Source organism: Oncorhynchus gorbuscha, linkage group LG18, assembly GCF_021184085.1.
Source record: "Oncorhynchus gorbuscha isolate QuinsamMale2020 ecotype Even-year linkage group LG18, OgorEven_v1.0, whole genome shotgun sequence".
NCBI classification, from domain to species: Eukaryota; Metazoa; Chordata; class Actinopteri; order Salmoniformes; family Salmonidae; genus Oncorhynchus; species Oncorhynchus gorbuscha.
This window is the reverse complement of record NC_060190.1, coordinates 25,691,787-25,718,997: the sequence shown is the minus strand read 5'-3', so window position 1 is coordinate 25,718,997 and position 27,211 is coordinate 25,691,787. Positions and strand designations below refer to the sequence as shown.

General features: G+C 44.0%; 1 protein-coding gene across 1 annotated transcript in view; it reads right to left on the bottom strand.

Moving 5' to 3' along the window:
- Positions 1–1,178: 1,178 nt before the first annotated feature.
- LOC124003424 overlaps positions 1,179–27,211 on the bottom strand; it is a 56,809-nt gene continuing 30,776 nt past the window's right edge. The window contains 19 exon segments of the mRNA XM_046311681.1: positions 1,179–2,821; positions 3,034–3,084; positions 3,474–3,715; positions 6,017–6,289; positions 6,470–6,586; positions 7,806–7,983; positions 8,555–8,725; positions 12,198–12,422; positions 14,665–14,754; positions 15,396–15,645; positions 21,599–22,650; positions 23,106–23,303; positions 24,196–24,318; positions 24,537–24,675; positions 25,101–25,249; positions 25,338–25,436; positions 25,615–25,731; positions 26,274–26,360; positions 26,991–27,084. Of these exon segments, the coding sequence (XP_046167637.1) occupies positions 3,046–3,084; positions 3,474–3,715; positions 6,017–6,289; positions 6,470–6,586; positions 7,806–7,983; positions 8,555–8,725; positions 12,198–12,422; positions 14,665–14,754; positions 15,396–15,645; positions 21,599–22,650; positions 23,106–23,303; positions 24,196–24,318; positions 24,537–24,675; positions 25,101–25,249; positions 25,338–25,436; positions 25,615–25,731; positions 26,274–26,360; positions 26,991–27,084 (3,643 nt within the window). The 3' untranslated portion in view covers positions 1,179–2,821; positions 3,034–3,045.

Below are 27,211 nucleotides of genomic sequence, written 5' to 3'. Positions count from 1 at the left end.
CAGGGGAGAAGGGCCTTGCTCAGGAAGGTGACCAAGAACTCGATGGTCACATCAGAGTTCCAGAGTTCCTCTGTGGAGATGGGAGAACCTTCCATGAGGACAACCATCTCTGCAGCACGCCACCAATCAGGACTTTATTGTAGTGGTCAGACAGAAGTCACTCCTCAGGAAAAGGCACATGACAGCCCACTTGAAGTTTGCCAAAAGGCCCCAAAAGACTCTCAGACCATGAGAAACCAGATTCTCTGGTCTGTTGAAACCAAGATAGAACTCTTTGTCCTGAAAGCCAAGAGTCACATCTGAACGAAACCTGGCACCATTCCTATGGTGAAGCATGGTGGTGGCAGTATCATGCTGTGGGGATTTTTTTCAGCAGTATGGACTGGGAGACTAGTCAGGATCGAGGGAAAGATGAACTGAGCAAAGTACAGAGAGATCCTTGATGAAAACCTTCTCCAGAGCACTCAGGACCTCAGACTGGGGTGAAGGTTCATCTTCCAACAGGACAACGACCCTAAGCACACAACCAAGACAACGCAAGAGTGGCAAAGGTGCTTCAACAAAGATGCTTCAACAAAGTACTGGGTAAAGGGTCTGAGTACTGATGTAAATTAAATATTTCAGTTTATATTTATTTATACATTTGCAAAAAATGCTAAAAACGTATTTTTGCTTTGTCATTATGGGGTGTTGATTGACGAGGGGAAAAATAACTATTGAATCCATTTTAGAGTAAGGCTGTAACGTAACAAAATGTGGAAAAAGTCAAGGGGTATGAATACTTTCCAAAGGCACTGTAATTTGTATGACATCAACATTTTTATTCATAAACTACCTATTTGATGGATAATTCCTTTAAAATGTTGGGCACCATATCACAAATCAATTTCCGTTTGGAATTAAATAAAATATTTTTTATTTGATCAAAGTAAAGAAAAATACAAACGCACAAAGGCTAAATATTTTGACCAGTTTCATAATTTAATACATAAACTTTAGCTAACAAGATGGAAATAAGAGTAAAAAGATGTTAATGTTGAGGAATCAAAGTGAGAAATGTTCATTAGTCTCGGACACCATTATGAACTTGTTACGAGACTAGCCATATTGTCATAACAGTCCAATACTGTGTTTATACCTGCACTAATAAAATCCAATAAAACACATTACAAGCAAGCACCAGTTAACGTTCATTTAATTGAGTTGAGAAGCCCTATTCAACATGAGATTTAAAAATCATGGACAGATCTTGTCATAGCTCTCCTACTGAATGGAAGGCATGGAACCAATTTATGGTTCTGCTGTTAAAAGATGTTTGGTCTTGCACATTTGATACAACAATGTTTGTTGATCAAATAGCTTAAACTAGTTTGCAAGTTTGGGCTATTGTAATATTGTTATTGCACATGACGCACCATACCTAGGGTGGTCTGGTCTAAAGCATGGCAGGTGTAAATATAATGTCATGCCAGAACTGCATATTTCATGTAATAAGAGCAAAAGTAAAAAAATAAATAAACATATCTATACTGAACAAAAATATAAACGCAACATGCAACATTTTCAATGAGTTACAGTTCATATAAAGAAATCAGTCAATTAAAATAAATTGAGTCGGCCCTAATCTATGGATTTCATGACTGAGCAAGGGCCTAGCCTTGGGTGTGCCTGGGAGGGCATAAGCCCATCCACATGGGAGCCAGGTCCAATCCACTGGGGAGCTGGCCCAGCCAATCAGAATGGGTTTTTCCCCACAAAAGGGCTTTATTACACACAGAAATACTCCTCAGCTGTCCGGGTGATTGGCCTCAGACGATACCCCAGGTGAAGAAGCCGGATGTGGAGGTCCTGGGCTGTAAGTGGTTACACGTGGTCTGCGGTTGTGATGCTAGTTGGACCTCCTGCCAAATACTCTAAAACGATTTTGGAGGCGGCTTATGGTAGGGAAATTCTCTGGCATAAGCTCTGGTGGACATTCCTGCAGTCAGCATGCCAATTGGACGCTCCCTCAAAACTTGAGACATCGGTGGCATTGTTGTGTGTGACAAAACAGCACATTTTTTAGAGTGGCATTTTATTGTCCCCAGCATAAGGTGCACCTGTGTAATGATACTTCTGTTTAATCAGCTTCTTGATATCACACACCTGTCAGGTGGATGGATTATCTTGGAAAATGAAAAATGCTCACTAACAGGGATGTAAACACATTTGTGCACAAAATATGAGAGAAATAAACTTTGTGTGTGTATGGAAATCTCTGTGATCTTTTTACTTCAGCTGATGAAACATGGGACCCACACTTCACATATTGCGTTCATATTTTTTTTTTCAGTATTCATAAAAAGACAGTTGAAGTTGATTTATTGATTGATTCACCACTGTATTTATGAAAATGTTACCTGCACAGTTTACTGAGATCATGTGTTATTGGTTTAGCCTGGCAGAAAACATGCTCTAGCCTGGCATGACATTCACACCTGCCGCTCCAGATCAGAGCACCGCTCAAGGACAGGTATGATGTTTGCATCACGTGCAACAATTTCTTTGTGACATTTTGCAATTCACTATAACCTGTTGAATCTGAGATAACACTAAGGTTAATTCCATGTTGAATGTACTCGTCTTACACAACACAAACACAATTCAGACGCAGATGTTTAAACTGCAAAACAATATAAGAACATATGTGAAATACAGTACATTTTAGTGGTCAGATAAAAAAAAATAATAGAAAAGGCAGAGTACAGTAACTGTCATATAATAGTCCCCTTTATACAGTGACACAGTTCATGGTGTCCTTCTGTTGTCGATCGGTCCAATTCTGTGAGGAGAGACAATATAGGATTGTATTTGAATAACCTAGGGAAAATGACTGAAAACTTGAAACATCCATGTGTAAAACACATTACATACAGTAAATACAGTTACATATAAAACAAACATGTGGAAATATATATTTTTTAACTCCCCAGACATAAATACAGGCAAACTATAGATGGTGAATCGTGACCTCATTATTACAGACAAACTTACCAAACTCAGAGCTCAAACCTCAGTTGACTTTCCAATGGCCACATTTTGAACCTGTGGTGGAAAAAAAAATAAATAAATAAAACATCACTTCCTGTTGTATAGCTTAACAGATCACAAAGAGGTGAATTTTCACTTCGGCCCCCATTGACATCAGTGTATGACTTGTTTTTTTTACTATTGATATTTTTTGTAATTTTTATGCTTTATTCAAACAGTGCAGAAGTAGATGGTGATGCAGGAGGTTAAGAAGGGAGACGCAGGCGGTAAGGCCGGGCCTGGTCTTCGGTGGGCAGGCCTACCTGCGATAGCGCCAGCCGTGTTTCCACTATACCACGGGCTCTACACCACCCCAATGCATGACTAGGTTGATTTAGAATTCACCCTAATAGTATTATAATCCTTGCGAAGTTGTACAACTCATGGTTAGGCACAACCCACACCTTAGGTGGATCCTTAGTCATGGCTGGTGGTCTGTGTGGGAGCAAGGGCGTGGTGGTTCTCTCTGTGGACCGGGTGGGACTCTTGGCCTTGTGGAGGTTGGCTTCGGGTCTGCGGCTTAGCACCTCCTTCAGGCCGACGACGGAGGCGGCGTCCTCCGCCTCTCTACCAATTGCGGAGTGACAGCTGTGGCTGGAGCTGCTGAAGCCGCTCACGCTCTCTCCTGAAGACTCGGAGCTGTTCACTGGAATAGGAAGAGGCACCCGTAAGACTTGTCCACATTCTAAGGAGTGCTCAGAGAAAGGAGTGCTCAGAGAAAGGAGTGCTCAGAGGACTGTTGATTTAGGATCAGGGCCCACCTCTTATTCATTGTGACTCAAAAGGGTCCAAACTAATCCAAGATCAGCACTCCTACATTACTAGACGCTTAGTAAATATGGGCTCAGGGCTTTTAAATGACTGATCCTTTATACATTGTCTTTAGTTCAATCATAAATGATGTGAAATAGATCCTCTGGCATATTAATAAAGCATTCCCAAATGTAATTAGTTATCTGCCTGGCAGTGAGACTCAAGTTTGGGAAAGCACCTTAAAAATTCCCCTTTATAATAAAGCATTCCATTCATGGTTGCGTTTGCAGACTTATGCAAGATAGGCTACTATTGCTAATGTGATGAGTAAATTGGAAGGTCATAATTTAAGATAACAACATAACTCAATCCCTATTTGCAGAAAAGACCGCAGCGAGTAGTGGAGTGGGCCTAGGCTAGGCTAGAACAGATACTGTACGTTTCTTTCCTTTCTTTGCATGAAAAAAAAGAGTCCTTTTATAAACACATTTCATACTATTTTTTTGACTGGAGACAGCAGATTGTTTTTCTGCCTTTATAGCTACCATTTGGAAGGGTGCAAAATAGCCTGGCTCATTTTCTTTTGTGGATTGAATTCAACATATAAACAGGCCACCATGTTATTGGATTTACAGGGCCAGATGAATGCAGGGGTTTACCCCGGCTGAAGAACCTGGTTCCAGGCCCGTTGGGGGGGGCTCTCACTCTTACCTACTGTCTCGACCTCTGAATGCTCAGCTATGAGAAGCCAACAGACATTTACTCCTGAGGTGGTGACCTGTTGCACTATTATTTGACCCAAGTCTGTTAAGAACAAATTCTTGTTTTCAATGACGGCCTAGGAACAGTGGGTTAACTGCCTGTTCGGGGGCAGAACGACAGATTTGTACCTTGTCAGCTCGGGGATTTGAACTTGCAACCTTTCAGTTACTAGTCCAACGCTCTAACCACTAGGCTACCCTGCCGCCCCGGCTTGAACATCTTGAAGAATGATCTCGTCATGTACTCTTATAATCTCCACCGGCACAGCCAGAAGAGGACTGGCCACCTAGGTTCCTGCCTTTCTAGGGAGTTGTCTAGTCACTATTCATCGCTTGCTCTTTGGGTTTTAGGCTGGGTTTCTGTATAGGCACTTCGTGGCATCTGCTGATTGGAATTGTATGTATTTGTTTACAGAGAATTATGGTGTGACAGGAGATTGGGGATCTGTGATTTCTTAATCTTAATCATAACCTCCTAACCGCAGGGCTCTCCAGAGGGTGGTGCGGTCTGCCCAACGCATCAAAGGGGGCAAACTACCTGCCCTTCAGGACACCAATACCACCTGATATCACAGGAAGGACAAAAAAGATCATCAAGGACATCAACCACACGAGCCACTGCCTGTTCCCCCCGCTATCATCCTGAAGGCGAGGTCAGTGCAGGTGCATCAAAGCTGAGACCGAGAGACTGAAAAATTGCTTCTATCTCAAGGCAATCAGACTGTTAAATAGCCACCACTAACACATTAGAGGCTGCTGCCTATATACATAGACTTGAAATAACTGGCCACTTTAACAATGGAACACTAGTCACTTTAATAATGTTTACATATTTTGCATTATCCATCTCATACAGTATGTATATACTGTATCTTAGTCTATGCAGAACATTGCTCGTCCATATATTTATATATTCTTGATTCCATTCCTTTACTTAGATTTGTGTGTATTGTTGTGAAATTGTTAGATATTACCTGTTAGATATTACTGTACTGTTGGAGTTAGAAACACAAGCATTTCGCTACACCCGCAATAACATCTGCTAAACACTTGTATGTGACCAGTAAAATTTGATTTGATCATGGCTGCATAACTTTGGGCTGTGGTATGAGATTAGGTCCTCTCTAGAAATAGATCACTCTCTTCATTTTTGGGGTCACAGAAAAATCCCCACCATTTTTGGTGGCTGGGTCACTCATAGAACAAACATTTCTGAGAACCACCTAGCCTCTCTCAATAGTAGCTGTGTCTTACAACAAATAGGAATCATAGGAAGATAGTCTGACCCTGTAAACAGTATTTGGACAAGGAGACATCAATTCATGCTTTAGATTTGTTTAACTGGCTACAACCAAATGCAAACTTCTCCCCAAATTAGCATGTTTTAATGTATATTCCCCAAATGAGCTACCCTTCTCATTATATCCACTCACTCAGTAGATTCTGACTTCCGCTCTCCTGGTCCATGTCATCCTCCTCCTGGACCCCAGGGGGTGGGGAGTACCCCCCGTGACCCCCTGCCCCCCTCTGCTTCGGGCCACACAGGTACCCCTCCACGGCGGACGACAGGGACCCTCTCCCAGAGGACGAAGAGGAGTGGCTGCCGGAAGACGACGAACAGCTCCCCGAGCCAATGGAGTTAGGCCGCAGCACAGGACAACCGCCCTGTGAGCTAGACGTCCCCGGGGAGGCCAACGCCTTGGATTCTGAGAGGGCCAGATTAAATCAAATTGTATAAGACGGGACATGAACGAGACAAAAATAGAAATTCCGAAGAAGGATCAACCAGGACCTCGGAAAAACATATTTATGATGGTGTTAATTTATTACTAAGAAGAACCATTCCAATTATAGTCTAATTGAAATATTCTATTATGGGTGTGTACCTCTTCCCATCAGAGCACAGTTGACTGCCCTGTCGTTGATGGCCGCATCGCTAGGCTGGATGTCCATGAAGGGCCTGTTCCCGATACCCATGAACACCCTCTCCTGCATACGAATCTCTAGAATATAGCAAACAAAATACCATTTAAACATTGACCTATTTTGAGAAATGAGCTGGCAGAGATACATTTATATTGGAGCAAGGCACAACATGTTACCATGGACAGAGGGAAGTGGAAGGATCTAATTTTGGCCTTACATATGGTGACAAGGGAATGAAAAGGATTTAATTGACATATAAGGATAGGAACACAACGACAAAACTCAAACATTGACCCAAGAAATACTATGGCTGTGTACTAGTCTCATTCCAAGATGTGTAGAGCTTGCCGTCATGACCCTCACTGCTTCTACTTAAAATCCAGGTTAATAGTACTGGCAAGGCAAACTGCATGCCAGAAGCCTGACATTTTTATTGCCTCTATTCCTTCATGACCACCTGACCAAATGATCACAGTTGAAAGTGTTGGATTGGTGTACATCATATTGCACTCACCCATCAATTCCATTCACATCAGTGGGAATGCGGGAAAGAGAATGGCATACTACATGACTGCGAGAAACCAATAAAACCTACAGGTGTTGGATCTTAATTTGATCACTCTATTGTTGGTTAAAATGTTCCTGCACCACATGATGAGCTTCAAGATGTACATATATTCACTGAAAACATGCATTAACACACGGTTATATTAACCCTATTGGACTTTTCATGTAAACTCATTTTGACCAGTTAATAGCCTAACCAACAATCAAGCAACATTATGGACTCAACGTTCAAATCTTGTTGCTGCAGGATCATTTTGCAGTGACAATACAGGTCAAATTAAGATCCAACATCTTTACTACTACTACATACTTCACTTCTGGCACATAAATGTATGACAGTTCTGAAAATGTTACTACAGGTGTAGGATCTTATTGTGACCAGTATTGTAGCAGCAAAATCATTCTGCAGAAACAGGATTTTATCATTTAGTCCATAATGTTGCTTGATCAGTGGTAAGGCTATTAGCTGGCCAAATTTAGGCTACATGAAAAGGGGAATACTGTTCATATAACCGTGTGTTCTATTTATTTCAGTGCATTTATATGAATCTACATTTCTTCGGTACAGGAAAATTCTCTGATCCAATTAAGATCCTACATCTGTAGCTTTCAAATCCTTGCTCCTCAATTCCCAATTGACGTTTAGTAATGTTTTCCGTCACAGACCAGATCACCTGAGGACTCTTTCTGGTAATTCTGAGAGACCTGATTGGCTGGGTGACCTCTGACCTCTATTGTGTACAGCCTGCTCCCAGAGGATGCGCTCAAGGTCTTTGGTCCAGGCATCCTTCACCTCACTGTTCCCGGCCTGCAGCGTGTACGTGTCCTGGGACTTCCTCCTTCGGAACCAGATCTCAAAGCACAGCCCGCTGTCCCCCGAGTTATGGGTCATCCCAATGTCAGAGGTCTGTCAAAATAGACATGGCTTTTACTTAAATACAACGTTATGAAGACTATAAAGGCCTACACTTTACGGATATTACTGTGTACGACTTCGTCTTAATTTCTGCTTAGAAATTAATCAACCTACACCACGTGTCAAACTCATTCCACGGAGGGCTGAGTGTCTGTACTTGATTGATGAATTAAGGTCACTAATTAGTAAAGAACTCCCCTCACCTGGTTGTCTAGGTCTTAATTGAAAGGAAAAACCCAAAACTCGCGGACACTAGGCCCTCCATGGAATGAGTATGAAACCCATGCCCTAGACAGACGAGGTCATCTGCAGTGCACGGTTCCCTTCTCCATTTTAAAGTAGGGGTATGTGTTAATGTGTCATATACCGTTCTGCTAAGCAATAGAGGAAGTTACATGTTAGGAGTGTAGATAATGGGACATTCCATGTAAATTCTCTTTCGTGTCACACAAGGCCTTTTTATAACTTAAACATGTGTTTCAATGAAAGCCAAGGGAAGTGGCTTCAGCAAAAGATTCATATTGGGGTATATTGTGCTGTGTTGTATTGACTGTCTGCACACCTTAAATGACTGTTTGTAGACATAAGTGTCATTGCCCACATCAGTCCACTTGGTCTTGCTGAAGAGGACGAGGTCCTGGAACAGGAAGATGTGGCGGAAACATTTCTTCTTCCTGAAGGACACCAGGAACTCGTCCTGACGAATCAGCTGCCCCTGCTCCTTCAGGTTGACCTAGAGGCAAAGAAAGATGACATTGAGGGCAGGCTGTATTCTGCCAGGATATTTCTAAGGTAAGATAAACCATTTTTAGTACCTTGACATTTGACATTATACTGTATTCACCGCCTGATAGGAACAAACTAGCATGTTTTTTAGGTTCCCGAACAACCTCACAAATGTGGTAGATGGTTATCTGGGTCGGGTGGGTAAATCATTGTGCCAAAGTGAGTTTTACCTGAAAAAAAGGTTGATGATCCCTGCACTATACTGTATGACCGCAAGGGCAGTTGCCCATGCACAGTAGACCAGAGCCAAGTGGTGCGTTGAAGTTCAGAGATAACAGGTGCGGTCAACTGCATGGGCAGTATACAGGTCTAAAAGGAGTAATATAATAATATATGCCATTTAGCAGACGCTTTTATCCAAAGCGACTTACAGTCATGTGTGCATAAATTCTACGTATGGGTGGTCCCGGGAATCGAACCCACTACCCTGGCGTTACAAGTGCCATGCTCTACCAACTGAGCTACAGGAGTGAAAGGTTTAAACAAGCTTGTTATCTTACAAAAATTGTATGCAACCAAACTACCTCACAAACTCGTTATCTCTCTCAGAACGATCTTCTTGGCCCTAACCAAGGCAGGTCACTCAACTGAGACTGCTCTTCTCTGTGTCAGAGAGGCTCTCCGCACTGCCAAAGCTGACTGTCTCTCTCCTCTGTTCTCATCCGCCAAGCTCAATACACCGCAAACCATCAGATCCTCCTCTCCACCCTCTCAGGGCTGGGCGTCTCAGGCTCTGCACACTCTCTGATATCATCTGTCACGACTCTCCTGGCTGAGGATACAAGGCCCCAGATCAGATTAGCAAATGGCTGACGATGACCAGAGTTTCAAGCGCTTTCGGAGAGCCTCTGACACAGAGAAGAGCAGTCTCAGTTGAAATATTGAGATGAGATATTGGATAAAAATGTTGCTTTTGTATGTCTTGTCACAATAAAACCAGGATAGGTGCTAGAACATTGGTCGTGGACGTGGATGAAGTGAGTTCCCTGGGCCACAATGAAAACGACTTTGAGCACTTCGGTTTTTTAAACTGACAATATCGGACCCCCTATTACTCCTGTCCACTCCCCCGTACCCCAATCCATCGTAATTTCCTATTCTTCCCTGTCTAGTCCTGTCCTGTCTTGCTCAGTCCTCTCCTCTACTCTCAGATGACCTCATCCCCCACCCAACCCCACATGTCTACTATGGTACACCCAGAAATAAGAGGATGTGTAAGAACGTAATGTTTAGATAGGGACATATACTACCGGTCAAAAGTTTTAGAACACCGACTCATTCAAGGGTTTTTCTTTATATTTACTGTTTTCTACAGTGTAGAACAGTAGTGAAGAAATCAAAACTATGAAATAACGCATATGGAATCATGTAGTAGCCAAAAAAACTGTTAAACAAATCCAAATATATTTTTCTTCAAAGTAGCCACCCTTTTCCTTGATGACAGCTTTGCACACTCTTGGCATTCTCTCAACCAGCTTCATGAGGTAGTCACCTGGAATGAATTTCAATTAACAGGTGTGCCTTATTAAAAGTTTGTGGAATTTCTTTCCTTCTTAATGCGTTTGAGCCAATCAGTTGGTTGTGTTGTGACAAAATTGGAGGGGGGGGGGGTATAAAGAATATAGGCGTATTTGGTAAAAGACCAAGTCCATATTATTGCAAGAACAGCTCAAATAAGAAATGACAGTCCATCATTACTTTAAGACATGAAGGTCAGTCAATATGGAATATTTCAAGAAGTTTCTTCAAGAGCAGTCCCAAAAACCATCAAGCGCTATGATGAAACTGGCTCTCATCAGGACTGCCACAGGAAAGGAAGACACAGAGTTACCTCTGCTGAGGATAAGTTCATTAGAGTTACCACCCTCAGAAATTGCAGCCAACATAAATGCTTCAGAGTTCAAGTAACAGACACATCTTAACATCAACTGTTCAGAGACTGTGTGAGTCAGGCCTTCATGGGCAAATTTCTGCAAAGAAACCACTAAAGGACACCAATAATAAGAAGAGACTTGCTTGGGCCAAGAAACATGAGCAACAGACATCAGACCAGTGGAAATTTGTTCTTTGGTCTGGTGTCCAAATTGGAGATTTTGGTTCCAACCTCCATATCTTTGTGAGATGCGGTATGGGTGAACGGTTGATCTCTGCATGTGTATTTCCCACCGTAAAGCATGGAGGAGGAATTGTTATAGTGTGGAGGTGCTTTGCTGGTGACACGGTCGGTGATTTATTTAGAATTAAAGGCACACTTTACCAGCATGGCTACCACAGCATTCTGCAGCGCTATGCCATCCCATCTGGTTTGCGCTTAGTGGGACTATCATTTGTTTTTCAAAACACCTTCAGGCTGTGTGAGGGCTATTTTACGAAGAAGGAGAGTGATAGAGTTCTGCATCAGACGACCTGGCCTCCACAATCCCCCGACCTCAACCAAAGTGAGATGGTTTGGGATGAGTCGGACCGCAGAGTGAAGGAAAAGAGGACAGCAAGTGCTCAGCAAATATGGGAACTCTTCAATATTGTTGGAAAAGCATTCCAGGTGAATCTGGTTGAGAGAATGCCAAGAGTGTGCAAAGCTGTCATCAAGGCAAAAGGTGGCTTTTTGAAGAATCTCAAATATTGTCACGTTGTATGAGACAGGAGCAGGAAATCGTTTTTTTTAATCCTCTACTCAAAATAGAGTGCATCATGAACATGACGGGGACGAAGCTCAATCCAAACACGTATATATATATCTATATACATATATATATTATGTAAGGGCTGTAATCCAAACAAAGAGCTAGGTATAAACCTGTAATAAATACACAGGTTGAAACCCGTAATAACAAGTGCACACTAACACAGTAACACGCAAGCCTATACAACAGACCACAGGTACTCACAAGACCAACGGACATGGAACAATAATCAACAAGAGCAATGGGGAACAGAGGGCGCATATATACACATGCTAATCAGTGGGAATGGAAACCAGGTGCGCGTAATGAGACAAGACAGTCCGGGGTTGGTGGTAATGATCGAGTTCAGTGACGCCTGGAAGGCCAGTGATGTAGACCTGAACGGAATGAGCAGCAGTACCGGGGGAACCCGTGACAAATTCAAAATATATTTTGAAATGTTTAACACTTTTCTGGTCACTACATGATTCCATATGTGTTATTTCAGAGCATTGATCTCTTCACTATTATTCTACAGTGTAGAAAATAGTAAAAAGAAAGAAAAACCCTGGTATTAGTAGATGTACTAAAATTTGGACCGGTAGTATATATGGAATAAAGATGGAGTTTCTGCCTCTGCTTGCTCTTTAGGGTCTAGGGTCTAGCCCAGGTTACTGTAAAAGCACACGATAACCCCCACTAAAAAAGGGATTCATGAATACATGTGATTGATTGGCTTCACCCCCTAACACTCACGTCACAGTCCTGTATGTCGTCCATGGCTAGCAGGTTGTTGCCATGGCGCAACTGGAACTGGATGACTTCAAGGGCACGCCTGACTTCAGCCTCCTCGCGGCCCCGGTGGGGCCCACAATCCCTCACCATGTCCTGCAGCAGCAGGCTGTACTTGCTGATCCGCTGCACCGGCTTCAGCAGATATGATGACAGGTCCATCTGGTCGCCCAGCTCTATCTGTTTTTGCTAAAGTGTTGGGAAGGTATACAGTGCATTCGTAAAGTATTCAGACCCTTTGACTTTTTACACATTTTGTTACGTTACTGCCTCATTCGAAAATTGATCAAATATTTTTTCCCCCCTCATGAATCTACACCCAATAACCATACTGACAAAGATAAAACGGGTTTTTAGAAAAAATGAAATATCACATATATATAAGTATTCAGACCCTTTACCTAGTACTTTGTTGAAGCACCTTTGGCAGTGAATACAGCCTTGAGTCTTCTTGGGTATGATGGTACAAGCTTGTCACACCTGTATTTGGGCAGTTTCTCACATTGTTCTCTGCAGATCCTCTCAAGCTCTGTCAGGTTGGATGGGGAATTTGCTGCACAGTTATTTTTAGGTCTCTCCAGAGATGTTTGATAGGGTTCAAGTACGGGTTTTGGCTGGGCCACTCAAGGACATTCAGAGATTTGTCCCCAAAAGGCACTCTTGCATTGCCTTGGGTATGTGCTTAGGGCCGTTGTTCTGTTGGAAGATGAACCTTCACCCCAGTCTGAGGTCCTGAGCACTCTGGAGCAGGTTTTCATCAAGTAGCTCTCTGTACTTTGCTCCGTTCATCTTTCCCCTCGATCCTGACTTGTTTCCCAGTCCCTGCCGCTGGAAAACATCCCCACAGCATGATGCTGCCACCACCAGGCTTCACCGTAGGGATAGTGCCAGGTTTCCTCCAGACGTGATGGAGGGTCAAGGAAATGGGTTTTACTAGAGAAAGCTTGAGCTGACAATGACTTGGGTGATAAAAACACAAGCTGGCAATCGATATACAAGATGTTGGTGTGTGTGACCTGAGAGAGATAGCCTGGATGAGTTTAGAACAATCTCTCAACAAGCTCAGATCTTCTTCGAAATCTGGGAAACTAAGCCGGGTTGGGAGTAAAACATCCCGTGCGGATAACCAGGAGATGGACCAAGGTGGCTTATGGGAGGGGTTGAACCAGCCCTGACTAAGCATTTTTTGTGTTCTATATTACATCTGTTTGTTCATTTTCAGTTAGGTTATTCGGTCAAGACTGTTGGGTGGACAAGTCTCATTATTGCAGTAATTCATCCATATTGAATAAAGATGATTGTCTGAAGAAATGACAAAGTCTCTCTCACTTGATTAGAATATTCCACCACAGCTGTCATGTGCCTTTTACTGTGGAGTGGCTTCCGTCTGGACACTCTACCATAAAAGCCTGATTGGTGGAGTGCTGCAGAGATGGTTAACCTTCTGGAAGGTCCTCTGTGGAGAGAAAGAGAGAGAAACTCCAGAGAGAAACTCTGGAGCTCTGTCAGATTGACCATAGGGTTCATGGTCACCTCCCTGACCAAGGTCCTTCTCCCCCAATTGCTCAGTCTGGTCAGGCACCCAGCTCTAGGAAAGGTATTGGTGGTTACAAACTTCTTCCATTTAAGAATGATGGAGGTCACTGTGTTCTTGGGGACCTTCAATACTTCAGGAATGTTTTGATACCCTTCCCCAGATCTGTGCCTCGACACAATCCTGTTTCAGAGCTCTATGGACAATTCCTTCGACCTCATGGCTTGGTTTTTGCTCTGACATGCACTGTCAACTGTGGGACCTTATATAGACAGGTGTGTGCCTTTCCAAATCATGTCCGATCAATTGAATTTACCACAGGTGGACTCCAATGAAGTTGTAGAAACATCTCAAGGATGATCAATGGAAACAGGACGCACCTGAGCTCAATTTTGAGTCTCATAGAAAAGGGTCTGAATACTTATGTAAACAAAGTATTTCTGTTTCTAATACAATTTTTTCTTAATCTAAAAACCTGTTTTTGATTTGTCATTGTGGGGTATTGTGTGTAGATTGAGGAGCACATCTATTTAATACATTTTTAGTAAAAGCGGTAACGTAACAAAATATGAAAAAAGTCAAGGGGTCTGAAACTTTCCGAATGCACTTTATAGGTTATAATAGATTTAGAGTAGATACAATAAATCAGGGCCCTACTTTAGCATTGATTTGTTAGGCCTTTGCCCATGAAAGTTATTCCTTCAATAGCGTCTTAGTAGGAATGTCGTACAATAGGAAAAGATTATGAAAATGCAGGAGTATTGAGAAGTTCGTGTTAAAATATACTATTAACGGCCTCATAATTCTTCGCAAAACCAGTTGTTCCAGTGTTCCACTTCCACAACAAATGAATTGATCTAATATTAATGTACTGTGAGGGATGGTTGAAGTCCTCACCTTGAAGAAGTCATGGCCGTGGTTGAGGAGTAAGCCGTCTGACTTGGGTTTGTTCTTGCTGTAGAGGGCGTACAGACCAAAGCACTCTCTCTGGATAGAGGAAAAACAATCCAAGGAACAACGGTGAAACATCGGATGAAAATGAGTCTTTTCTGCCTCGTTTACAATTTCCAATGAAATACAACAGAAAATATCCCCGTTTTTCATATGGTTGGGAAAACAGGAAATGGGATAAAAAAAATCTTAGGAAATTCCCAGGAACTCTGTCTAATCTCCAGTGTGCACATCTGGAATATTTTAGACAGTGGTAGACACTGCCTGCTTGTTGATTCAACAAGCTTTTAGTTGAACTGACTTGTGGCATGCGGTCCACATCACTTGTTGGGGACTGCAGATCACAGATAAGATACAAAAAAAGTCTGAAACGTCTCTCACCCCAATAAATTGTTGTTGATTGTTTGTATAAGAGCAGTTGGATTACAAGATACTGTAATACCAGTGTTACTTTCCTTTTAACTTCCCTGTGAAGTGATGGGGACACAACCCTGGAAAGGGTGCCGTCCTTCACTTAAACCTATCATCATCATCATCACAGTTTGATCTTGAAAACTATAAAACAATTGATGTTTTATTGATGACTTATGAACAACATAACGAAGGATTGTTTTGAGTGAAATATCCCTTTAAGGTTAGTTATCAAACGGTTAAGGCATGTAACTATGGGAACCCACATGTCGTAGGAAGCTGCGTCCCACCCTGAAGGGCTCTCGGAGGCAGCCCTCCAGCTCTTTCAGGAAGTGGTGTCGATGGAAGTCATGGAGCTTCTCCAGGTTGCCGAAAATGCTCCCCCTTTGGCCCCTTAGGTCCTGAGGCACGTCAGGCCTCTCCAGCTCGGGGAAGTAGTGCTCTCGGACATAACCTAGAGATCGTACATACTCCCTCTCAGTCAACAAGAGCTCCTCCATGATCCTCTGCAACTTCCTGTCCACACAAGAAATATGGAATAGGGATTTTTTTTAAAGATTTATACAAAGCATTCGCAACATACATGTCAAATATAGACCATATATTGTGTTCCCTACAGGTTATAGAAAAGAAAAGAAGCTTTCCGTTCAGTCCTGCCTACCTACAGGTTATGGAAAATGTGCTCTTTTAGTTTTTCACCAGTAGGTTCTCTCAAGGAGAACGCTTCCACTTCTCAGCCAAAGATAATAAAACAAAAACACTACATTAAATACTACAGTAACATCTGCAAAAACACTACAGTAATACTACATTATACCTCAATCAGCAAAAACACTACATTTATTACAGTATATACTACAGTTCTTTTACTACTTCAGACCCCTTTTTCCACATTTTGTTACATTACAGCCTTATTCTAAAATGTATTAAATTAAACATTTTCCTCATCAATCTACACACAATTCCCCATCATGAGAAAATGTAAACTGGTTTTAGACATTTTTGCTAATTTATAAAATTTAGAATAAAAAAATACCTTATTTATGTAACTATTCAGACCCTTTGCTACGAGACCTGAAATTGAGCTCAGGTGCATCCTCTTTCCATTGATCATCCTTGAGATGTTTTTACAACTTCATTGGAGTTCACCTGTGATAAATTCAATTGATTGGATTTGGAAAGGCCCACACATGTCTATATATATATATATATATATAAGGTGACTCTGCTAGCTAGCCAACGCTAGCCAACGTCTTCTGTATAGAACTCAACTACCCGGTCGCATTCACAGGTAGTATCACATTTTCACTTCATTTCATTACAGTACAACGGTTTGATTTGTTTGATCGTAGCTAGCTACTTAGCTAGCTACATAGCCGTCTTTGTATTTAAGATAATTGTGTAGTCTAGAGCGATTTTCTAGGTTCGCTAGCCAGCTATTGTCGTTCTTTTAACGCAACGTAACGTAAACAACACTGCTAGCTAGCCAGCTAGCCCCCCGAATAGCAACACTGCAGAAACTATTACACTCAACGGAACGACTTGATTAGTGTAGTGTCAACAACGCACCCACTGCCAGCTGGCCTACTTCAGCAGTACTGTATCATTTTAATCATTTTAGTCAATAAGATTCTTGCTACGTAGCTTAACTTTCTGAACATTCGAGACGTGTAGTCCACTTGTCATTCAATCTCCTTTGCATTAGCGTAGCCTCTTCTGTAGCCTGTCAACTATGTGTCTGTTTATCCCTGTTCTCTCCTCTCTGCACAGACCATACAAACGCTCCTCACCGCGTGGCCGCGGCCACCCTACTCTGGTGGTCCCAGCGCGCACGACCCACGTGGAGTTCCAGGTCTCCGGTAGCCTCTGGAACTGCCAATCTGCGGTCAACAAGGCAAAGTTCATCTCAGCCTATGCCTCCCTCCAGTCCCTCGACTTCTTGGCACTGATGGAAACATGGATCACCACAGACAACACTGCTACTCCTACTGCTCTCTCTTCGTCTGCCCACGTGTTCTCGCACACCCCGAGAGTGTCTGGTCAGCGGGGTGGTGGCACCGGGATCCTCATCTCTCCCAAGTGGTCATTCTCTCTTTCTCCCCTTATCCATCTGTCTATCGCCTCCTTTGAATTCCATGCTGTCACAGTTACTAGCCCTTTCAAGCTTAACATCCTTATCATTTATCGCCCTCCAGGTTCCCTCGGAGAGTTCATCAATGAGCTTGATGCCTTGATAAGCTCCTTTCCTGAGGACGGCTCACCTCTCACAGTTCTGGGCGACTTTACCTCCCCACGTCTACCTTTGACTCTTTCCTCTCTGCCTCCTTCTTTCCACTCCTCTCCTCTTTTGACCTCACCCTCTCACCTTCCCCCCCTACTCACAAGGCAGGCAATACGCTCAACCTCATCTTTACTAGATGCTGTTCTTCCACTAACCTCATTGCAACTCCCCTCCAAGTCTCCGACCACTGCCTTGTATCCTTTTCCCTCTCGCTCTCATCCAACACCTCCCACACTGCCCCTACTCGGATGGTATCGCGCCGTCCCAACCTTCGCTCTCTCTCCCCCGCTACTCTCTCCTCTTCCATCCTATCATCTCTTCCCTCCGCTCAAACCTTCTCCCACCTATCTCCTGATTCTGCCTCCTCAACCCTCCTCTCCTCCCTCTCTGCATCCCTTGACTCTCTATGTCCCCTATCCTCCAGGCCGGCTCGGTCCTCCCCTCCCGCTCCGTGGCTCGATGACTCATTGCGAGCTCACAGAACAGGGCTCCGGGCAGCCGAGCGGAAATGGAGGAAAACTCGCCTCCCTGCGGACCTGGCATCCTTTCACTCCCTCCTCTCTACATTTTCCTCCTCTGTCTCTGCTGCTAAAGCCACTTTCTACCACGCTAAATTCCAAGCATCTGCCTCTAACCCTAGGAAGCTCTTTGCCACCTTCTCCTCCCTCCTGAATCCTCCGCCCCCTCCCCCTCCTCCCTCTCTGCAGATGACTTCGTCAACCATTTTGAAAAGAAGGTCGACGACATCCGATCCTCGTTTGCTAAGTCAAACGACACCGCTGGTTCTGCTCACACTGCCCTACCCTGTGCTCTGACCTCTTTCTCCCCTCTCTCTCCAGATGAAATCTCGCGTCTTGTGACGGCCGGCCGCCCAACAACCTGCCCGCTTGACCCTATCCCCTCCTCTCTTCTCCAGACCATTTCCGGAGACCTTCTCCCTTACCTCACCTCGCTCATCAACTCATCCCTGACCGCTGGCTACGTCCCTTCCGTCTTCAAGAGAGCGAGAGTTGCACCCCCTTCTGAAAAAACCTACACTCGATCCCTCCGATGTCAACAATTACAGACCAGTATCCCTTCTTTCTTTTCTCTCCAAAACTCTTGAACGTGCCGTCCTTGGCCAGCTCTCCCGCTATCTCTCTCTGAATGACCTTCTTGATCCAAATCAGTCAGGTTTCAAGACTAGTCATTCAACTGAGACTGCTCTCCTCTGTATCACGGAGGCGCTCCGCACTGCTAAAGCTAACTCTCTCTCCTCTGCTCTCATCCTTCTAGATCTATCGGCTGCCTTCGATACTGTGAACCATCAGATCCTCCTCTCTACCCTCTCCGAGTTGGGCATCTCCGGCGCGGCCCACGCTTGGATTGCGTCCTACCTGACAGGTCGCTCCTACCAGGTGGCGTGGCGAGAATCTGTCTCCTCACCACGCGCTCTCACCACTGGTGTCCCCCAGGGCTCTGTTCTTGGCCCTCTCCTATTCTCGCTATACACCAAGTCACTTGGCTCTGTCATAACCTCACATGGTCTCTCTTATCATTGCTATGCAGACGACACACAATTAATCTTCTCCTTTCCCCCTTCTGATGACCAGGTGGCGAATCGCATCTCTGCATGTCTGGCAGACATATCAGTGTGGATGACGGATCACCACCTCAAGCTGAACCTCGGCAAGACGGAGCTGCTCTTCCTCCCGGGAAGGACTGCCCGTTCCATGATCTCGCCATCACGGTTGACAACTCCATTGTGTCCTCCTCCCAGAGCGCCAAGAACCTTGGCGTGATCCTGGACAACACCCTGTCGTTCTCAACCAACATCAAGGCGGTGGCCCGTTCCTGTAGGTTCATGCTCTACAACATCTGCAGAGTACGACCCTGCCTCACACAGGAAGCGGCGCAGGTCCTAATCCAGGCACTTGTCATCTCCCGTCTGGATTACTGCAACTCGCTGTTGGCTGGGCTCCCTGCCTGTGCCATTAAACCCCTTCAACTCATCCAGAACGCCGCAGCCCGTCTGGTGTTCAACCTTCCCAAGTTCTCTCACGTCACCCCGCTCCTCCGTTCTCTCCACTGGCTTCCAGTTGAAGCTCGCATCCGCTACAAGACCATGGTGCTTGCCTACGGAGCTGTGAGGGGAACGGCACCTCAGTACCTCCAGGCTCTGATCAGGCCCTACACCCAAACAAGGGCACTGCGTTCATCCACCTCTGGCCTGCTCGCCTCCCTACCACTGAGGATGTACAGCTCCCGCTCAGCCCAGTCAAAACTGTTCGCTGCCCTGGCCCCCCAATGGTGGAACAAACTCCCTCACGACGCCAGGACAGCGGAGTCAATCACCACCTTCCGGAGACACCTGAAACCCCACCTCTTTAAGGAATACCTAGGATAGGATAAGTAATCCCTCTCGAAAGTTTTAGATGCACTATTGTTAAGTGACTGTCCCACTGGATGTCATAAGGTGAATGCACCAATTTGTAAGTCGCTCTGGATAAGAGCGTCTGCTAAATGACTTAAATGTAAATGTAATGTAAATAAGGTCCCACAGTTAACAGTGCATGTCAGAGCAAAGAACAAGACATGAGGTCGAAGGAATGGTCCGTAAAACTCCAAGACAGGATTGTGTTGAGACACACATCTAGGGAAGGGTACCAAAACATTTCTGCAGCATTGAAGGTCCCCAAGAACACAGTGGCCTCCATTCTTAAATGGAAGAAGTTTGGAACCACAAAGACTCTTTCCAGAATTGGCCGCCTGGCCAAACTGAGCAATTGGGGGAGAAGGGCGTTGGTCAGGGAGGTGACCAAGAACCTGATGGTCACTCTGACAGAGCTCCAGAGTTCCTCTGTGGAGATGGGAGAACCTTCCAGAAGGACAACAATTTCTGCAGCACTCTACCAATCAGGCCTTTATGGTAGATTGGACAAACTGAACCACTCCTCAGATAAAGGCACATGACAGTCCGCTTGACGTAAGCCAAGAAAACAAGATTGAACTCTTTGGCCTGAATGCCATGCGTCACATCTGGAGTAAATCTGGCACCATCCCTACAGTGAAGCATGGTGGTAGCAGCATCATGCTGTGGGTATGTATTTCAGTTTCAGGGGCTGGGAGTCAAGTCAGAATCGAGGGAAAGATGACTGGAGCAAAGTAGAGAGAGCCTTGATGAAAACCTGCTCCAGAGCATTCAGGACCTCAGACTGGGGCGAAGGTTCACCTTCCAACAGGACAACGATCCTAAGTACACAACCAAGGCAACGCAGGAGTGGCTTCGGGACAAGTCTCTGAATGTCCTTGAGTGGCCCAGCCAGAACATCTCTGGAGAGACCTGAAAATAGCTGTGCAGCGATGCTCCCCATCCAACCTGTAAGAGCTTGAGAGGATCTGCAGAGAAGAATGGGAGAAATTTCTCAAATACAGGTGCCAAGCTTGTAGCTTGTAGAGGCTGTAATTGCTGCAAAAAGTTGCTTCAAAGTACTGAGTAAAGGGTCTGAATACTTATGTAAATGTAATTTACTTTTTACATTTTTTAATACATTATCAAATATTTAAAAAAAACTGTTTTTGCTTTGTCATTTAAGGGGTATTGTGTGTAAATTGATGAGTTTTTTTTAAATAAGTCTAATCTAACATAATGTGGAAAAAGTCATGGGGTCTGAATACTTTCAGAAATCACTGTATATTATAGTTTACTGTAAATTACAGTATAATACAGTACATACTAGTGTTCACTGTAGTGTCTTTGGAGACTTTAGCCCGCAAAAAAAACTACAGTGAATTCTATATTGTTTACACTATAGTATTTTTTTCATGTAGGTATATCCTAATAAAGTGTGACTGGTATACTTAGTGTAGTTATTGTCAAGGTTTCAGGCAAATAATCTTCATCTGAAATCTAACAAAGACCCAAAGAAAAACCATCTCTATGCCGCCCTTCTACTAACACTGCATGCTGTAAATGTCATTTGTCACTCAGTTGCTTATTTAAACTGCCAGTAAGCATGATCTCAAGACTTGTTTCCCAGAACCATTTCAATAACAATGCTATTTTGTTTGTCTGAATTGCAGATTGTGAATAAATCTTGGGTGACTGTTGGCATGTTGGTTTTATTGGAATTTCTGGGGAAACATTTGCATGTTATTTTGGGATTGCTTTTCTCATAGCTGTTGAGCAGGGGGAGGTGCATCACTCACAGAACATTGTTGCCATTATCTTCAGCTTGTGTGTCGGCCAATGACGAGACATTCTGGGTCCTGTCACCAGTCGGGTCACAGGGGTCAAGGAAGGACACCGAAGACAACTCTATGGGGTCACCATCTTCTCTGTCATCGTCCCTTTCCCCATTTGTCCTACAGCAGGAGTTGCAAGAGCAGAAGCTTCCATTATGGGAGATATCATAAGGGTTTTGGGGGGACTGCAGGGCCACTACTGAGGGCCGACTATGGGAGTGTCTTGCCGACAAGGGGGAGGAGCCAAACTTTGAGGACAGGGGAGAGCTGATACAGGAACCCTCACTCAGGGATCCCCCCAAAGTGCCATGTTTCCATGGAAATGCCTCACACCCAGCAACCAGATCCCCCGTTCTGAGGTCCGTCTCGCTGTGGTGCCTTCCTGGTCCACCATCTCCATCTTGGGGCACCGCTGGTGTCAGTTTCCCCTCTATGCCGGGGGATTTGGCCAACTGGGATGCTTCTTTGGCTCCTTTGCTCCTTTTCAAGTCATCTTTGAAAGGAAGGTTAAAGCACGCACTGTTAGTGCTGTGCCTAGCACGGCTGTCTCTGCTCTCCATCTGTTCCACGGAGGCCCTCCCTGAGTTATTGGCCATATCGGCCACCCCTGGAGGGGAGTTTGAGGCTTGGGTTAGGGAGCAAGGGGCCACAACCACCTCCTCCTTGTCTTCCTCCTCTTTCTCCCTCTCCTTCCAAGTCTCCAACACCCCGTCTTTCACTTGAGCTCCACCAGCTGTGAGCTGCTGCTGGTATTTGTTGGCTGCATTCCCCTGCTGCAGCCTCTCCCCCAGCCACTGGCTGACTTCCTGGCACTGGACCCAGGTCGCATTCCACAAATTCATCCCCCTGGAGCTCTTCACGCTGCAGGCTTTGATCTTCTGGAAGTGTCGGGACGAGCAGCAGTCACCCAATCGCTCCTCGTAGGTCTTAAGCATGCTTAGACAGGCTTTGGCAGGATAGCACCCTGTCTCTAGTTGCTCAAGATATTGCTTGCATTCCTTGGCGAGGGCAGCAGCCTAGAGGAAACAATACAGAGATCAGTGTTATTTCAGAAGTGTTGGAGAAGTTAGAAGTGTTTTTATTTGTGTGTGTATCTTGGATGGGGTGTCAGGGTTCTGAAAAGATTGATGGGAATATTGATGACTGTTGTGGCTTGGGGTTAAAGGAGTGGCCTGTCCGTATATTTAAAAAAATGTATCAATCCTTCCTTCAGTTCCTCAGTTCATACGTGATATAACAGACAACATGGTAGTGGTGGTCAAAGTATGGTTGGAGAAATGAAGCAGAGTTAGATTTCATATCAATTCGAATTAGTTGACATTCCTCCATAAAAGTCAGATACATATCTGGCAATTGGGATGAATTTAAATGGAATTAAGAAGGTAAGGACTTAAGAAAGGAAGAGAAGGAATGGACTATTTTCCTGAGTATTTTGACAGGACCAGGGTCTTCCTCAACTTCCTCAACTAACCTCTTCACAGAAGCGGTAGACATGCACCATGTTGTCAAGCTCGGTACGCCGTTGCTCAGCGCGCAACATAAAGTCGGCCATATTAGATTTGAACGTGTTCATCACGGTCCTAAAAACCTCCGTCTCGGGGTTGGAGTTGGTGGAACCCAGAATCTTCTCCACCTCCATCACCAGGGTCAAGGTCTCCTGTTTCTTCTCCTATGATGAACAACAAAATATGTCAACATTTCCACCACCTTATTTTACAGTAGGGTTATTTTCTGCCCATGAACCCTTATTTCAACGCTAAACCCACCACTGGTGTGCATTGCAAAACAACTCTATTTTCATGTCATCCTACAAATGTAAATGCCTGGAGTTTGTTAAACGGCATTGGCACTAGGATTGTCATTGGTGCTATGGTCAAATGACATTAAAAAAATAGAGCTCTATGGCTACACACACCAGTGATGGGTTTGGTGTCGAAATAAGGATGCATAAACAGGAAAGAACCTCATACCAGATTTTTTAATGTAATTGGGCTCTTTTGCTTCCATTGGTCCTTGGGCCTTGTTAAGGTCAACGACATCATGAACTTTACCCAATACCAGGACATTTTAGCCAAGAACCTGGTTGCCTCTGTCAGGAGGCTGAAACTTGGCTGAAAGTGAAACTTCCAGCAACCCCAAGCACACATAAAAATCACCAAAGAAATTGTTAATTTAACACAAAAATCTACATTTTGCATGTCTCCGGACTTGATACCCATTGAAAACCTGTGGTTTGAACTGAAAAGTGCAGATCAAAGATATCGAGGATCGGGAAAGCTTTTGTATGGAAGAAGGGTCTAATATCCCTAATGTGTTCTCCAATATTATAAAACCATTTACAAAAAGGCTCAGTGCCATTATCCTCGCAATGTGAGGTATTGAAAGGCATTGAAAACAGGGGTGCCAATTACCCCATTTTTTTTTGAAAAATAATATTACTTGTTGAACAAAATATCTTAATCCGAGCAATTGTATTATAAAATAATACAATAATACAATATATACATACAATATAGCTCAGTATTATTTATGTTATAGTCTAACCCCCAACCCAACTGTACCTTGGCCTGAGTGAGGACGGTGTCAAAGCGCTGAAGGGCTTGGTTCACACTCTCCAGTGTGTCCTCGGTGGAGTTGGAGAACTTCAGCCATTGCTCTCCTTCTGTATCAAACCATTCCTTGGCCTACAAGGTACAAATTCAGATATGCAATTATACATCATAAGGCATACGAACAGACCGGGGCGAAAATAGTATTCGTTTTCTTTCAATAATGTTAGGTGTGCTTGATTCAGCAAGAGCAAGCAGGCACAGTTCCTTAGTGACAAGGAAGAAAGCATGTACTACACAACATACCGTACTTCTAGCTGAATGTTCTGTAAGGTTAGAACCTCCTGACCTACCGTGTTAAGATTTGACTCCGCCTCCCTGAGTTTGAGCAGGAAGTCCAGATACTGTAGTGATTCATTGGACCTCATCACCAGGGTGTGAACATTCTCCTCCACCTGGTTATATAGGGCCGTCACCGAGTCCAAGGCATCCCTGTAATGAGAGTTGGACGTTGTCAAACATTCACTCCAGTCCTTACCTCTCCAACTTGATAGATTATGTGTGGTCAGTGGTGTTCTGGCAGAAAAAGGCCGCCTTGGTATTACCTAGATCCCTCAAACTCGACTCTGGACCTCGGGGCTAGTTCCACTGCATTTTTTAAAATTGTTCCCCTCTAATCAGGGACTGATTTAGACCTGTGACACCAGGTGTGTGCAATTAATTATCAGGTACAACAGAAAACCAGCAGGCTCCGGACCTCGTAGGGGTAAGAATTGAGTACCCCTGACATAGATGGTTGCTACCATAGAGATGGATAGAGGGCTCACTTGCCAAGAAGCCTGTTTTAGAATGGGCAATGCAATGGAGGGCAAGTAGTCGACTGGGTAGGTGGGACATAGAAGCGATACCTACAGTACCTGTAGTCGTCGGACTTGGTAAATCGAAACTCCTCCCTCCTCATTCTGGTCAGAATGGCCCCACCTTCTCTCTGTAAAGGGACCAATCGGGCATCCTGCAGAACCTCTTTCATTGAGGTCTTCTGATCTTGAATAGATAGCTGAACATCCTGAACCAAAAACAACGCAATGTTAAAAAAAAATCAGCCCCGAAAAAATAATGCTATAGACTTTTAATTTATAATTGTAATGAGCTACCTGGGCGGTGTCCGTTTTTGGATTACCATCAATTTTCTTGATTGCTCTATGTAGTAAATGGGCTGCCCCTTGCAAGTCCGACATAAAGGAAACCAGTTTCTGAAACAAAGGAAAAAAGATTTTGGGATCCCAACTCATCCCAAAACAACGCCGATACAATAGATTTTGTTGATTGATGCTTCAGAATAGCAAAGACAACAGCTACACGAGTGCGAACAAGTTCACTTCCAAACCGATTTCTTGCCCACTAAAGCCATTTATAAATATTATACCGTACCTGGTGAAACTGCAGCCAATCAGTGTGGCTGTAGGGAAAGTTCCCGCCTAGGTCAGAGGTCAGCTGTTGTCCCTCCACCATCTTGTGCAGGGCCTTCAGAGAGGTCACCACTTCCATCTGATTGACAGGAGGCATTTTTATTATTTTCCCTTTATTTAACTAGGCAAGTCAGTTAAGAACAAATTCTTATTTTGAACGACGGCCTAGGAACAGTGGATTAACTGCCTTGTTCAGAGGCAGAACGACAGAGTTTTAGGGCAATAGGGCTATATTCTGTATACCAACCCTACCTTGTCACAACACAACTGAATGGCTGAAACTCATTAAGAAGGAAATCAATTCCACAAATTAAATTTAACAAGGCACACCTGTTAATTGAAATGCATTCCAGGTGACTACCTCGTGAACCTGGTTGACAGAATGCCAAGAGTGTGCAAAGCTGTCATCAAGGCAAAGGGTGGCTACTTTGAAGAATCTCAAATATAAAATATATTTTGATTTGTTTAACAGTTTTGTCATTACTACACGATGCCATATGTGTAATTTCAAATATTTGATGTCTTCACTATTATTCTACAATGTAGAAAATAGTAAAAATAAAGCCTTGGAATGAGTAGTTGGGTCCAAACGTTTGACTGGTACTGTATGTGCTTTCTGACCTGTAGCCCAGGGTGTCTTTCAGGGCGAGTGCTTGTGTCTTTATCCACCAGTATCAGCACACTATGGACTGCATTCAGGGCTTGTTCCTTTGGGGCCGACCAATAAGGAATCATGTCAGGACAAAGGCATCATGCAAGGTCATCACAATGTCACTCTCGCGATTCACATGTGTATGTGTCCCCAATATGTGTTTAAATGGTCGGTAAATATCTATGATAGAAAACGACAGATCATTATCAATGACATAATTGACTACTGTGCAGTGGACAGAAATCCCTATGAATTCTTATAGGATACATTTGGTGAAGTCAGTAATGTGCAGCAACCAAAATCTCCTTGTGGACTTCCCAGGACACAGCCATCCCCAAACTATCATTAACTGCAGCAACGATGCTTTACTTTACTCAGAGCAATAGCTTGTGTTGTATGGCTCTGTTGTTGTGACCTGTTGTTGTCATCTATGCCATGTTGTCTTTGTTGATAGTCTTTTTTACCTCAGTGCTTGAGAATGCATGAAAAATCTGGCAAAAGCCAATAATGTGAACTAAACTGATCTGAACTGATGAACTGCTTGACATGCCACCATATTGCATTTGAACGGTGAGTAACTAGATACACCACAATCCGCTCTCTATCTCCAAATCTAAATGGGTGGATTACCGTTTGATAGTTGATTTATAGTTGACTTTAGATGTGATGACTCATATTTTCCTAACCTGAACCATCATTAGGGCTTTGTAGAAGAGGGAGGGAGGGTGCATCCTCCTGGCATTGATCACCACTGTCATTCCCAGGTCCCGGACCTCTTTTCTAGAAAAGAAAAAACAGGGAAGCGTGTTGTGGCACATTTAAAAGTTGTTCACAATGTCCTGGAATTCTCACTCATCAGATCGAAGTGTTATTCGAGCGGTTTTAGTGGTTTCACCTCTCCTCTCCC